The sequence below is a fragment of the Alligator mississippiensis genome, chromosome 1 (assembly GCF_030867095.1).
Source record: "Alligator mississippiensis isolate rAllMis1 chromosome 1, rAllMis1, whole genome shotgun sequence".
NCBI classification, from domain to species: Eukaryota; Metazoa; Chordata; order Crocodylia; family Alligatoridae; genus Alligator; species Alligator mississippiensis.
The window spans coordinates 470,653,587-470,668,069 of record NC_081824.1 but is presented as its reverse complement, the minus strand read 5'-3'; the positions used below and the strand labels follow the sequence as shown (position 1 = coordinate 470,668,069).

The 14,483-nt window shown below is 48.9% G+C and overlaps 1 protein-coding gene across 2 annotated transcripts in view; it reads right to left on the bottom strand.

Moving 5' to 3' along the window:
* Nucleotides 1–1,385: 1,385 nt before the first annotated feature.
* CAPN5 (calpain 5) overlaps nucleotides 1,386–14,483 on the bottom strand; it is a 97,137-nt gene continuing 84,039 nt past the window's right edge. For both annotated transcript variants that reach the window (XM_006264031.4, XM_019479390.2), the window contains exons 9-13: nucleotides 13,784–13,906; nucleotides 11,903–12,099; nucleotides 10,402–10,523; nucleotides 5,779–5,915; nucleotides 1,386–5,083 (exon numbers count right to left, since the gene is read on the bottom strand). In XM_006264031.4, coding sequence (XP_006264093.2) covers nucleotides 4,901–5,083; nucleotides 5,779–5,915; nucleotides 10,402–10,523; nucleotides 11,903–12,099; nucleotides 13,784–13,906 — 762 coding nt within the window. In that variant the 3' untranslated portion in view covers nucleotides 1,386–4,900. The remainder of the gene's footprint in view (nucleotides 5,084–5,778; nucleotides 5,916–10,401; nucleotides 10,524–11,902; nucleotides 12,100–13,783; nucleotides 13,907–14,483) is intronic.

Genomic DNA, 14,483 nt, shown 5'->3' with positions numbered 1-14,483 from the left:
TTGGAGCCACTCTAATTAAAGCATCCCCACCCCCCACCCCAGAGCACATGTGAAAATGCCTTAAGAAACTAAATGCAAGGAGACTCATTTTCAACCTCCCAGTCCTCCTTCCAACAGAGATTGCTTAAGTGGGGTGCTACAGAGGGAACTCACTTTTGCTAGCGACATTTTTGGCTCATATCATGTTTTTGTAGGTAAACTGCAGAGATCTAAAAGGATTGGGTTAAATCCTGGATAGGAAGTGCATCCATGAATTTTGATTTAAGCAAGGCCAAATACAGCTGCTACCATCACTTGATGAGGACTTCTATTGACAGGGAACTCAGTCAGAAAAGTAAAACAAAAAAGTTTTAAAAAAATTAAATAAAAGCCCACATGAGGGCTGCCCTGCTTCTTTTAGGCCTCAACCGATGAAACCAGTTTGAGGCTACTCTCTTTGTCATCATGAAGGAGCATAAAAGCTGCCCACAAGCCACGTGATGAAGCATCTCCTGGGTCTTGCCACCTATTATGATAGGACGTGTGGAGTCATTAGCTCTCCAAATGTCCATGTAAGCGTGAATTAGGGACCATGAAGTATTTCAGTTAGTCTTACAAAATCTCTTTGGTTGCTGGACAGCCTGTAGACATTGAGTGTTTTGGTTTAGAGGATCCAAATGGGGCCCACTAGTCAGACTTGAGCATTTTTTCCATCCTTGTCAAGCGCTGGAAAATCCACGTTGCACCTGCTTTTGAAGCATACCCTCACCTGACCCTGACGAGCGAGTCAGAAAAAGCAGCAAGAAGGATGCACCCACTTTTTCATTAATGGTTTTCTAGGGACGCGAGCAGGGTGAACTGGAACTGCATTTACACACCGTCTACATACGTACTTAGTGACTTTAGCAATGTCAGGCCATCTCCACTCGGCTGCTAACTAACAACCTAGATTAAAAAATATTGGCTACGACTCTTGCCCCGTGTGAGCTCCCATATCCTCGAACACTTCCCCATCCTGAACTTGAACTTCTCTACACTCGGCTTCCTAGGTACTTGAAGCGAGCAAGGTAAATCATGTGTCTGATGTTACATGTCTGCTTGCAATGCTGTTCTGGACGTTGCAGAACGCATCTCATCAGGACACAAGCTTCCCCGGTCCCCGCCAATACGACGTGGTGCAGCCCAACTCCATTTTCTCCGCTTTGAAGGAAGAACTTTAAGCAAGTTAATGAAATAACAAATCTACAGCTGGTGGAGAAACCATCTCCCCCCATCCAAGTTGGCAAAGAAACCGATTCAAAATGGAGCTCACTGTATTAAAACATGCAGAAAGATGAGAAAAAAAACCACAACCCACATGGCAGGCCTGGGTTCGTGAAAGACCACGTTACCTTGAAGTGACGGAGTCCAAAGAAAATATACACAATTTATTTATAGAAGGTTTACATCTGTACAAGTTTGGCATTATGCTTGGACTGCTTGTTGATCTCATACAATGCGACACGTCAATGCTTTTCATGTAGGAAGACACTGTCCTGTCCCGTTTTAACACGTGCACGTCATGAAGCTTGATGAACCAAGTGCCATCATGATTCTTCATATACAGTGAAATTATTGGCAGAAGAAACAGGCAACAAATCAAAGGCATCTCTTAGGCGATCGCTTTAGAGCGCTCATCTTCAAAAGCAAGAGCTAACTTAGTTTTACAGACGTTGAAAGTTAGCAAAGTTAACAATGGCATTTCAGTAACTCCTCTCCCAAATCATTTTTAAAGAGAAAAGACGAGAGCCTAAGAAATCATGTAATAAAGGGTGTTCCCGTTATCTCCTTGAAAGGGAAAAAAACATTTTCTTCTAGAATTTAGGAGGCTTTAAAAAAAAGCAAAACTGAACAAAAAGGCAAAAAGGATTACAAATATTAAGACATTTTGGTCCTGATATATATATATATATTTGATGGAAAAGGCTGTAAACAACCATCTCTCCTGTCGCTATGGCTTGTTTCTCTGTAAGGGATAGGCAAAATAGTCTGTGCGCTCTGTGACTTTCCCTGGTTAAAGGGTCCTGATAGCCTTAGGTGCAGAGCAAGCCTCTCAAAGCAGCTTCAATGGGGCTGCTCTGGATTGACGGGCTATTCAGCAAGAGTAAGGGATGTGCAATCTGGCCCAGAGGCTGCACATTTCCTGGCCAAAGCTGCTCTAGCAATGGGGCCAGTATCACTTTCTATTCAGCGTATAGTAACCTCAGCCTGGAAGGCACCTCTATCAAGTCCAGGCCTTGACTTCTAGAGGTGACCAGCTCCTACCTTGCCTTTCATACACAGACCAAGCTCTATCTTTAAAGCAGTTTGGTTTGGGGGTGTTTTTCATCCCCACTCTTCTTTGTGGAAGACTGTTGCAGAAGCTCAAACTGAGGCTTAGAAACCTCCTAATTTCCATCCTGAACTGCCAGTTCATGACCAGTTTACACCCACTTGTTCTCGTGCCAACACTATCCTATAGCTTGAACAGCTGTGCTCCATCCCTGGGGTTTACCTCCCCGATGTATTTGTGGAGAGCCATCATGTCCCCTCTCCGCCTGCACGTCTGTAGGCTACACAAGCCCAGCTGTTTTAACGTCCTCTCTACTCCCCTGATCGTAGACAGCAGTCGGTGTGGCCTGGAGAGAAATTGGACTGCTATTGCCAAAGTGATCTCTAGACACAAGCCCTGAGCATGAAATGTGGACCCGAATCTGAATGCCTCTGAATGTCGGGGTCAGCTGGACCCAAGGTTTTGCTGCAGCCAAGCAGCGCCCAAATCTCAACTTCTTCATTGACTGGAGGTCTTCAGATCTGGGAAGTAAAGCCCCAGTGTCAAAAGTACTGAACGCCTACAGTTCCCAATGGTATATTGGTGGGAGTTGAGGATGCTCAACACCATGCAGGAATGGTTAGCACATGGCGGGGGGACGCTGCGGGCCAGAACCTGCCTCCAATCCTGCAGAACCACAAGTAAGGCCTAAGCAAATCACCAGACAGGCCAATGTGCCAGCAATACCCACAACAGATTAACGCCACTGCTCTGGAAAGCTGTACAGAGGGCTCCTTTAACTGGCACCCCGCTAATAAAGACCTCTGTTGAGCTACTTTGGCTGCTTCTTGAAGCACATGTAGTTGAAATGAGAATGAAGGAAACATACTCCACGTGGCAGGAAAATCACCCGTTTAGCAGGACTTTGTGCATCTTGAAAAACCGTCTTGCCAAATCAACACAGAAATGTAGTGCTTCAGGCACAAAATTGCCTGCTCTGATGAAAGGGCTCATTCCGCTTTACTTTCCCGTTGAAATACGACTCAGGTTGGTCCGGGGGTGAAAAACCATTTCTAAAGCTGTCCTAAACCAATTTATAAAACAAAGTTATCAATGTCTGTCCATGAAGCAGTACAATACTCATCTCCATATGTTGCCTGTGGCCAACAGCAAAAGGCTTGGTTCTCGTTAACCACTTAGAAGGTTTAAACGGAAAATTCTCCCATCTTACAATTATTAAAGGCACATTGAGAAAGCTGTAATGCATTGAAACCTGCCTTTGCCAGACACTCAAGGAAGAGACTAGGATCCACTGCTTTGCTTCCCAAAAATGATCCCCTAAAAAGAGCCCAGTTCTGCTACCAATGGGAACAAATGACACAACTTTAATATAGTTTGCATGGTAAACCAGATGGCAGATCAAGGCCCAGAGACACAGCAGAATTGTCAGTATCTGTGAAATACTTCAGGGTGAGCCAGCTCCAATAAGGAGGGGTCTCTCAAATAAGTAATCAGTGTACTGGTAATTAAAAGTGATAACCAGCCTCTACAATGAATTATGTCCTTGTCTTTTCAAGGTGTGCTAGGACCAGTTTTCCTCTTCCTTCCTTCATGGCAAGGTAGAAGCTACAATGCCAGTATAAAAACACATAAGAGAAGAATTAGGTCTAGTTTGTAAAAAATTATGAAGGATAGAGGTGCTGGGTACTCAAATTATACACTGAAAACCTGTACCAGTTGGTTGCGATGGCCCCTACTGAGCAACGCTCTCCAAACACTGGCTCTGCTAGCTTCAGGCTTTCATGACCGATGCCTCGGTATCCCCTCTTTGTCTGAACATGGCATCTCTTGCTGGACCTTGGTATGCCACTGTTGGCTACCTGCTCTGTGCTGTGTGTGGTCCAAATTGCTATGGATGTTGGCTTTTTCTATATCCCACTCTCACAGTTATCAGTGAAAGACTCGGGTTGATACTTGGCAAGATAGATCATGTGGAGACAGCAGATCCTAGATGAAACATCCATAATCTTTGTCTTGTCAAGCGGTACCAGTTTGGCTGGGCTTTAGAAAGACCGTGGAAATACCTTGATACTTTCTTCATCCGGTTGCCTTACGGCCAACGTACAAACCCATGCTAAGAACACATACAAACTTCCAGGTCAACTGTTATCTACTTCTTGAATGTGTTTCTACAGATAATGATGCAAATGAGACTCTGGTGGAAATGACGGTCTATATGGCTGTCTAAAACCCAAGCAGGTTGACTTAAGATGCATAGTGCTTGGGAGGACCAAGAGGTCCGCCTGCGTGTGCGTGTGTGGGACACCCCCATGTAAACAAACAGCATTGTGGCATCTCGCTCTGGCTGTCACAGAATGTATTACACGCTCAGCCCTGTCACACCAGCACACACTTCTTTAGTATGGGCTGCAAAGGATGCCTCATCTGAAGAAAAAAATGGTTTTGGTTCCCCAAAAAGGCACCTTTTCTTTTTTTTTTTTAAAACATTGAAAACACAAGACTGGCCCTTTTAACTGGGATGCATGCATAGTTCATACAACTTGCAGACAGTATATATGCTGTATATAATGTATACACATATATGGCCCTAGAAGAAGAGTCTGTGAGTAGCTAGACATTGGTGAGGATGCTACTGCTGACAAGCTTCACGGCGATGGTTCCTGGAAGGTCGTTGGACTGCTTGTTGCCCTTGTCTTGGAGATGTAAGGTGTGTATGGACTGGACGTCATTGGGATCAGCTGTTAGAGCCACCTGACCCAGGAACTCGTCACTCAGAAGGTTGTGGTTCCAGATCTAGGGAAGCAAAACACAAATGGGGGGTGTGACTTGTGGGCCACGCAAGCTCTTTCCAAGTTGGGCCGTGAACATGAAGCTAGGACACATAGGGTTGCCTTTCCAGCTCTATTCTACTATCTCCATTACAACAACAGGGGCCCCCCAAATATGTCTGGGGCTCCATGGTGCTGTACATGCACCTGGCACGAGATGGACCTTGCTTGTAAGAGCTTGCAATCAAAATACACCAAACAATACAGGTTGGGAGGAAGAAAGTGCTGTTGTTTTCACTTTACAGATAGGGGACTGGGACAAAGCCAGTAATATTGCTCCGTAAGTACCATACTTACTTGCACACCACATATACCTTTTCTCGCAGACTCACCCCTGCAAAATCAGAGCATGTGTCTTAAAAGGGAAAGCTGATTTGTCTGAGAAAAGGTTTGAAATTGTGGCCAGGAAGACCTCCGTGATGCATGACATGTCCTTAAGCCCAGCTTTCAGGTGAAGAGCCTGGCAAAATAACACTTTGTACTTAACTTCTGTGGCTCTCAACTGTTAAATAACCAAACCTTGCAAGACCCCAGTGAGGTCAATGTACCTACTACCCAGATAAAGGGACTGAGGCACAGAAGGATTTAAGGAGCTGGCCTAAGCAGAAGAATAAGAAATAGCTGTCACTACTCATGGCCTAGAGACTGTCCCCTGATTACCTGAACAATGACGGGCTGTCCTGGCTTCTTGCGATAGAAGAGCCCTTTAACATCAAACTCTGGAGAGAGGGTGTTTTTCTTCACTGGAGATCGAATTTTTTCACCTTCACATTTAATGATCACGTATGGGTCAGCAGCTGGCAAAAGGAAGAGAATTAATGTCTGGCAGAAACTAATGTTCTCCTTTGGTCCTGGGGTCCTTTGTGCAGTGGTTATACCCTGCAACCCACAAACGAAGGCAGGCAACCAGCCCTGATCAAGAGGGACAGTGATGCATGATCACCTTGGCCATGCTCTTTAAGACCTACAGATGTACAGCGCTCAATCTCATTCCTCTCACGTGTGCTGCCAGCCTTGTGCAGGAGCCAGTGTCTGAGCAACTGCTTGGCAATGCTTCCCAAGCAGCGAAATGACATCGCTGCAACACTTAGGCCAAGGTGTTCCAGTAGAATTAGAGATTTTGGATGATCCAACCCGAAATACTTCACAGATCCCTGATTCCCAGTGAGCAAATTCTCCGCACGTTCTGATAGTTATGTCAACTATAAGCTGACTCCAGCTGGACACCCAAAATCACTTTGGAAAACCTTGACAGTCACTCAAAGAAGTGCAGACCAAACTGAGGGACACACTGCAGAGACATGAAGGGCCCACCTGGCTGCCAGTGCTACACACCTCAGTGAGAAAGAAAAGCTCATTTGGACCGGAGTGCTTGCCCCGTCGTTCTGCTCAGTGAAGTACCACCAAGGGTTAAGCCTCTGCTCCAGCGCCTAACGAGCTACTCTCCTAGCTGGGTAGCAAGACAAGCTTTGGTCCAGCTATTTCACTTCAAGGGACTGTCCCAGCACATGATCTATGCTCAACACATGGGGCTTCTAGGTTGCGAGCAGCTCCTGGTCCATTTTCACCTCCAGCTTTCTGCCCTGCTGACTCAGGCCCTGGCTCCTGGTCCTTGACTCCTCACCCTGCTGGAGTTAACCCAACATCCCTGATGCTTCCAGTCCCAGAATCAGAGAATCACAGAAAAAAAAATGATTTGCATCATCTACATCTCAATCCTGACAGCACTTGGGCAAATGTTATACTTTCAGTGTGTATTAGACCCACTTGTGCCAATGAGCTTAGACACGCTTGAAGTCTAACACGTACTGAAGGATTTGCAGGACTCTAAATCATACTCGTAGCCAGATGTTTGTCTACAGTAGTGGTACTCAACCTTTTGGCCCCATGGGTACAGACTCGGTGTGGGTCAGATAGGCCCTGAAGGCCAGCATCATCCCCTCCCTGCCCTGTGCACTGGGGTTGGGCCCTGGGGACTTGGCACTGCCCCCTCCCACCCCCTGCACATTGGTATTAAGTCCTGGGGGCCTGGCACTGCCCCTTTCCACCTCCCACACCCAGATTGGGCCTTTGGGGCCCAGCATCGCATGCTGGGATCAGGTGCCGGGTTCAGCAGACAGGGCTTGGAGCTACCCGTAGGTCTGGAGATTTGGCAGCAAGGAAGTGGTGGCACCACTCTCCTGGTACCAAATTTCTAGCCCCACAGGGAGCCCCACCGGCCAGATGACATGATGTTGTGAGATGGATCTAGTCCATGGGTTGAAGGTTGAGCACCCCTGTCCTACGGCAAGAGACAGGAAGGAAGAGGAAACCACAGAGAAAGTGAAAAAGAACCAACCAGGGCTATAGGATGGGAAGTGTCAACTCAAGCCCCCTCAAACAGCTGTTGAATGATTGCAGTGACTGAAACCCATACCGTCCTACCTGGCTGCACTTATTGAGCATTGCACATGTCACAAGAACATAGGACAAGCTCCCTAGGCAGCTTGCTTCACTGCCCTACTGTTCTTGTGGGCAACACGGGAGACACAAGGCCTAAGGAAGGGTTTGAACGTGGAGGGAAAGTACTCTGTGCATTAGGTGTGGACAAGAGTGGAAGGAGAAGGGGGTAGAGCCAAGGTGGAGAAAGTTAAGAAAGAGTTGGATGGAGTAGGAATATGCATGGTCTGGAAGGGAAGGGCAAGAGCTTACAGTTGCTTTGCTGGGGCCCGAGGGAGTTTCAAGGAGCAGTGTGCTACGCAGACACATCCATGAACAAGGAAGACCATTGTAGCAGCTGTGCTGGGGATGGACGGGAACAGGCAGGCTGCACGGGCAGCAGGCCAGTCAAGGACAGCAAGGAGACAACTGTGTCGCAGTCAAGTGTTTGAGTCGCCGGGGCAGAGAACGGTCCCTTGTGAATCAATGCTTCCCCAGGAGGATAGAGGACCAGGCTGCCGGGTTTTCAGGGAACCGATCTTTGTTGCAGGGTTTCAGCAGCCAGTTCATGTGTGTGCTGCTGGCTTGGATAGATACAAAGGAAACCCAGCCATGTGGCAGCGCTTCATCTAGGAACATGCTGGGAAAGCTCGGGAGCATACCAGCTCGTATCTAAGGGCCAAGCAGCCATTGTTCTTGGAGCTTTCTCCCAGAGGAAACGTTCAGCTGGCTTCCCCATTACCTCCTCGATAACTTTCCCCCAGCTCCCTGCTTTACAGATTAGAAACAGCTGCACAGCTATGCTTTCCAAATCCGCCTGCTCTTTCGAGAGGAACCATGCAATGCTCAAATTCCACCGGGCGCAGCCAAATTCCACCCCGTAAATCACTCCCTCGGAAACCTCCTACAAGAGTTGGGTTGGGGCACGGGAGAGAAATAATCACTTGGGAAACCACAGCGAGCTGCAGCGTGCAGGCCAGGAAGACCCCTTTACGCCGATCTCAGCGGCGCTACACTGGTTGAGAAGGGGTGCAGACTTCATGGATTAAAGCAGTGAAACTTGAGCAGCTGCATGTAGGTGAGAAAAGCCACTTCTCCAGAGGCAAGCGGCATTGTGGTAAAATAAGTAAATATTGTGGCCACAAGACTAATCTCAACAGATCCTTGGACTTGAGAGCTTTGATGTTTAGGAGCTGCCTTGACTAATCTCCTTCCCCAACATGTCTGCAGCCCAGCAAAAGAACATGTGAAATTGTGCGAATCCATGAAAACCAGGGAGATGTATGAAGGGCAGGAGAAAGCCCTAGCCCTGCATCGTTCTCACTTCACGTTGATTTGGAAATGACTTTCACCCCATTAGCATCTGTCCTACGTGGGTTCTCACACCAGGCTCAAAGGTGTAGTATCCAGGCGCCTAATCAAAAATGGAAGGGGAATGAGTGGTGCAGGAATGGTGGGGGGAAAATAACTTGACCAAGGATAATCTGCAGGTCAGTGGCAGTGTTGGGACTAGAAGCCAAGTCTTTATATGCCTAGAGGTGGGTCATAGCCATTAGGTAACTGATCCTAGCTTGCATTAAATGGAGTTGCTCCTGATTTACCTCAGCATAATCAAGGCTCCCGCCCTTGGTTTTGATGACCATGGAGTTTGCCCAGCAACTCTGTTGTGCCCTGCATGGGTCATGCCTGCAGGTAACAAATCTCCCTGCACTGTTTGAAGCCATCAGCTGACAAGACCTCAAGATCACTGCTAGACACAAGGGCCATCCTCTGCTTGCAGGATGCACAGCACCATGTTGCCAAAAGGGTCTGTGCTTGTGTGCCCCAACGAAGGGCAAACATCTGCCCACAAACTGAATATGAAGCTGAGGGAACTGGGCTTATTTCGTCTAGAGAAGAGAAGACTGAGAAGGGATTTAATAGCAGCCTTCAACTACCTGAAATGGGAATTTGAAAGAGGATGGAGCTGGACTTTTTTTAGTGGTGGCAGATGACAGAACAAGGAGCAATGGGCTCAAGCTGCAGCAAGGGAAGTTGAAGTTAGATATTAGGAAAAACTTTCTCACTAGGATGGAAGTAAAACACTGGAACAGGTTACCCAGAGACATTGTGGACTCTCCATCCTTGGAGGTTTTTAAGACCCGACTAGACAAAGCCTTGGGTGAGATGATCTAGTTGGAGCTGGTCCTGCTTTGAGCAGGGGGTTGGACTAGATGTGACCTCCTGAGGTCCCTTCAACCCTCATTTTCTATGACTATGAGTCTATGCCATTTGATCCCTGTTGAGCCTCCTGCCCTTTAAGGCTTCCTTCCCTTGTTTGTGACCTAGCGTGATGATACGACTACCCAAAGCCATTCTGTTAACATCCAAGGATCTAAGCGTAGGGCAGGATTGGAGGCATTTATAGGTCTTTCCACCCATACGGGCCCTTGGAAGTTTACAGACCTATACTGACTGCTGGGGAAGTCTACGGGAACGGTGGAAACCTTATCTCCCCAGACTGTCTCCTGAAGAGGACGTTGGTTGGATTCTCCACTGCATCATGTCTCATGTAGAGATATACACCCACACTGTCCAGATGTGAATGACCTCATAAGATACAGACTCACCTCTGCAGAGATGCAATGCAATCTCAATGTATACAGGTGTGAAATAACCACTTAAAAGTCAAATCGTATCCCTCTATTGTATTTCAGAGGTGCCCAGCACCATGATCTCCAAACACAAGGTGGGCATTTTGTGTGTCCTGTAGGTCTGAAATGTAACCTGCTAACCAAAAGGGCTTGGTCCTAAACCCTTCCAGTCAAAACAGCCAGGTCCCGGTTCCTTGGTGCCTAGACAGAACATGAAATAAAAGGCCAATACCTCCTTGGGAATCCAGATTCTTGAGCCCAGCCGCTGCTAGGACATGGATTTGGGACACCATTTGTGGATAGCCACACATTCTGCTCCAGCAGGTGTGAGGAGGCTCATCCAAGGTCAGCTCTCTGCAAAGGAGATCAATGGCAAGTAAATCTTCACTGTTACCAAGCCCAGAGTTCGTGGGCCTTGAGCTTCTCTCTCACGTTGGCACACCATCGCTCTGTGGTCAGAGGCAGATCCCAAGATTTTTCAGGACATCTTTGGGGTTGGACGTGAGGCATCTCAGTTCCTGACACTGGGTCACCAGTGAAAGGAAGATGATGCAAACCCCCGCTATGGGTTTCGTGACCGAAAAGTTAATCCTGTTGAGCGGTGGGGAAAACCAGGCAGGGGGCTGGGGCTCCACACCACATGCAGTGTGGGAGGGAGCCCCATTTTAGCAGCAAGTTCTACCCCGTTTCCCCAGTTACTGCTTTTATCTGGTCCCCATCCCCAGAGCACACAAGCACCTAATCTCTTTTAGTATGTGTCCTCTGAAGAACCCAGAACGAGGAGATAGGAAAATTCATAAGCTCTTTCTAAAGATGGGGACCTGGATCACTGATGGTCAAAGTGAGCTGCCCCAGGAGATGCAGAGAGTCTGTGGCAGAGCAGGGATTGAAACTGGGCATCCTGAGTCCCAGGCTGTAATCAATGGATCACCCTTCCCTTCCCCACTAACTTCACCTCGGTTTAGACACCAGGTCTTTAACCCATTAGATCACCCAGATACCCATCATCAACAACCAGCAGCTGCTCAAGTGGTTTGCGAGGAGGCTTTGCTCTGGGGGTTGCTGGCTACCCCTCCCTGCCTATCTGCTACATGTGTCAGGGAATTTTTAAACTTTCCTCAAAGGCCAATGCCTTGGCTGGGATGATGTAGTTGGGGCTGGTCCTGCTTTGAGCAGGGGGTTGGACTAGATGTGACCTCCTGAGGTCCCTTCCTACCCTCATTTTCCCTACTTGAGTGCTGGCTGCAGCCAAGGCTGGGGATTGTGACTGGGTGTGCCAATGCTCCCACTGGGATTTAAATCCGGCGGTTCCTGGCTAGAGCGTCTTGTCCCTTTATTCAGGGTCAGAACGACACCACATTTAGGGTCAGGAAGGAATTTCCCCCCCATGATCAGATCGGTACAGACTATGGGGGTTTGGGCATAGCCCTTTACCTGGGATCTCTTGAACATATATTAACAAGCTTTTATAGAAGCAGGACTTTGGCTGCCGGGGTTCCTCTGCATTACCTGGGGCAGGCTAGGGTGTTATGTCTGTTGGCTCAGGGTACTCTCATGTAGTATTTAGATTATGGATTGTACAGGATGGTTTGGATAGGGCTGATCCTGCCTAGCTTAGGGCCCTACTTCTCTATGTTAAAGGTGCCCAATCACCAGGTGCCAGGCACCTACACCATTTCAGCCCAGAGGCTGGCACCACCAGCTGCTGTGGAGAAGGGGGGAAGGCTCCTCACCGGCAGTCTGAAGGCACATCTGTGAAGATCCTGAGCAGGAACTCCCCTTCGTGGCCGGGGTCGAAGGTGGTTGGGATGATGACGTAGCGGCCCTCCTTCAGGTCCGTCCGCAGGAACACGCTCCGGGAGTTGATGAAGATTGAGCTGGCCACTTTCTGCTGCAGCATGTGCATCCGGTAGCTCCGGTTCAGCTCCACCTGGGCAGAGATCACAGCAGGGTGCGCAGACCCCGGGTGTATGAGAGCGCTTGTCATGATGCATTTGGTGACTGTGTTTGCAGGGGACGAAAGCCCTGATGCGTGGCTCTAAAAGCAAGAGTCTTTAGGGCTTGAGCTACAAGCTGGCTCCATGAGCTTAATGGCAGCAGCAGGCTCATGAACCTCTGTATACAGTGCAGTCACTAAAGGGAGACCAAGCATCACACAAGGATTAGTACAGGGTATATACACACACTCACACCTGTGGAGGGGGCTGCAGTGTGCCTTTTCTATTGGCAGGGGCAATCTCTCTGCTTTGGGGGTGTTAGTGTGTATGTGTGTTACTCCGCTTTTCCGCTAGCTCTCCTAACCCATCCTACTTCAATGGAGCTAACAAATGGAGCGCCTAATTTCTTAGAAGGCAAAGTAGATATGTACCTTTATAGACGAACTAAATAAGAGATATATACAGAGCACAGCCTTTCATGAAGCCAAGCTCACTTCATTAGATGTTACAAAAGGATGTGCAGAAAACAGGGTACAGCTACTCCTCGCTTAACGTCGTAGTTACGTTCCTGAAAATGCGACTTTAAGCAAAACGATGTTGAGCGAATCCAATTTCCCCGTAAGAATGAATGTAAATAGGGAGGTTAGTATCCAGGAAATTGTTTTTTGCCAGGCGAAAGACATTATATACAGCCCCCTTCCCCTGATGCACGCTCAGGGAGAGAAGCGGGAGGCAGAGGGCCAACTCCCCGCTGCCGTGCGCACTCCCAGGGGGCAGGGGGGACCAGAGCCCCCCAGATCTGTACCCAGGGCAGACACAAGCTGTGGGCTCCCACCCTGCTTCAGTCCTCCGGGGATCTGCAGCTCTGCAGGCATGACCCGGCGTGGCTGGGGACAGCGGGACCATGCAAGGATATCCGCACCACTGCGAGCTCCCCCCCCCCCGCTACCCTGGCGATGCACCCCCTGCTCATGCTGCTGTTTTGAGGGGCACAGCCCTGCACCACTGCCCTCACTGCAGCCCTGTGCACAGGAGGTGCATTGCCAGGGCAAGCATCTGGCAAGGAGATCCCCATATGGCTCTGCTGCTGCCTGCCATGCTGGGTCTTGCTCACCAAACTGGGGGGGAGCAAAGCAAGGCAGAGCTGGCAGCAGCTGCAGCTCTGCCTACAGGGCCCTCAATCCCCGTCTCCCCCCACACTTCCCTGCAGCTGCTCTGCAGGCTGCCTGGGGCCATGCGCATGTACATACATGCACGTGGTGCCCCTATCTCACTGCCTGTCTCTCAAGCCGGCAGCGGCCAAACAATGTTATAATGAAACATTGCCCAACTTTAAATGAGTATGTTCCCTAATACATCAGCAACGTAATAACGGAAGTACGTTAACCGGGACGATGTTAAGTGAGGAGTACCTGTATAGGAAGGAGGGAGAAATCAGAATGCAAAAGGCAGGGGGAAGGGGAGAGATAGCAAGAGGGGGCAATGCTGGGAAAGAAAAGCGAATGAGCAGTAAGGGGGTCACAAAAGCTAGTCCAGGTAATAAGATAAGTATCCACAGTGCCTGTTTAAATCAGACTTAACAGGGGGAAGCTCTCAGAGCCATCACCCCCCCACTTCTAATCCCTTTAACCAGAGGCAGTCATAATCCAGGCCCGGGGCCCTAATACTGCAACCTACCTTATGGATATCAAACCCGATGGCCAAGTTCTCTCCTTTGCCCTCCTTGCGGCTTGTCCGTTTTGGCTTCTGCTGGATGGAGATAAGCACTTCGTCTTCTGCCTTCTTCACGTCAAACACGTACTAGAAGTAACAACACAGCCCAGAACGGGGATGGTGAGAGGCTTTCTGATCCCAGGGGCAACACTGATGGCACAAAGCAGTGGGCTGGGAAAGGCTGAGCCCTACTGAGGGTCACCACAGCTTGTTCCCTGCTGGAAATAACCTGGGTTTGAACCCAGCAAGTGGATGTTTCTTCAGCAGACTGAGGTCTGGTCTACCCTGCAAGGGCTTGCAGAAATAGGATGTGGAAAGGTCACCCCTCCCCTACTACCACAGCTATGCCACTTTGCAGACAGAAGGAGGCTCCTGCTGTCTTACCTAATGTCCAGAGGAAATGTATAATTATGGTACCAGACAACCCTTTTTGCTGTCCCACAATGCATCTCCATTAGGGGTGTTCTGCTAGCCTACCTCCAGGGGCGCAGGTCTAAGGGGCAGCCACTCTGTAATGTAGACAGGCCCTAAATTAGTGGGACTTGCTTCTATGTGACATCCCAGCACTGTTTGGGGAAAGCTGGCAGCTGGAGAAGCAGGGGATGGTGAGCGGGAAAAGCTGTACAAAATTCATCTAGGCCCTGTAGTGCCTGAAAACCCCACC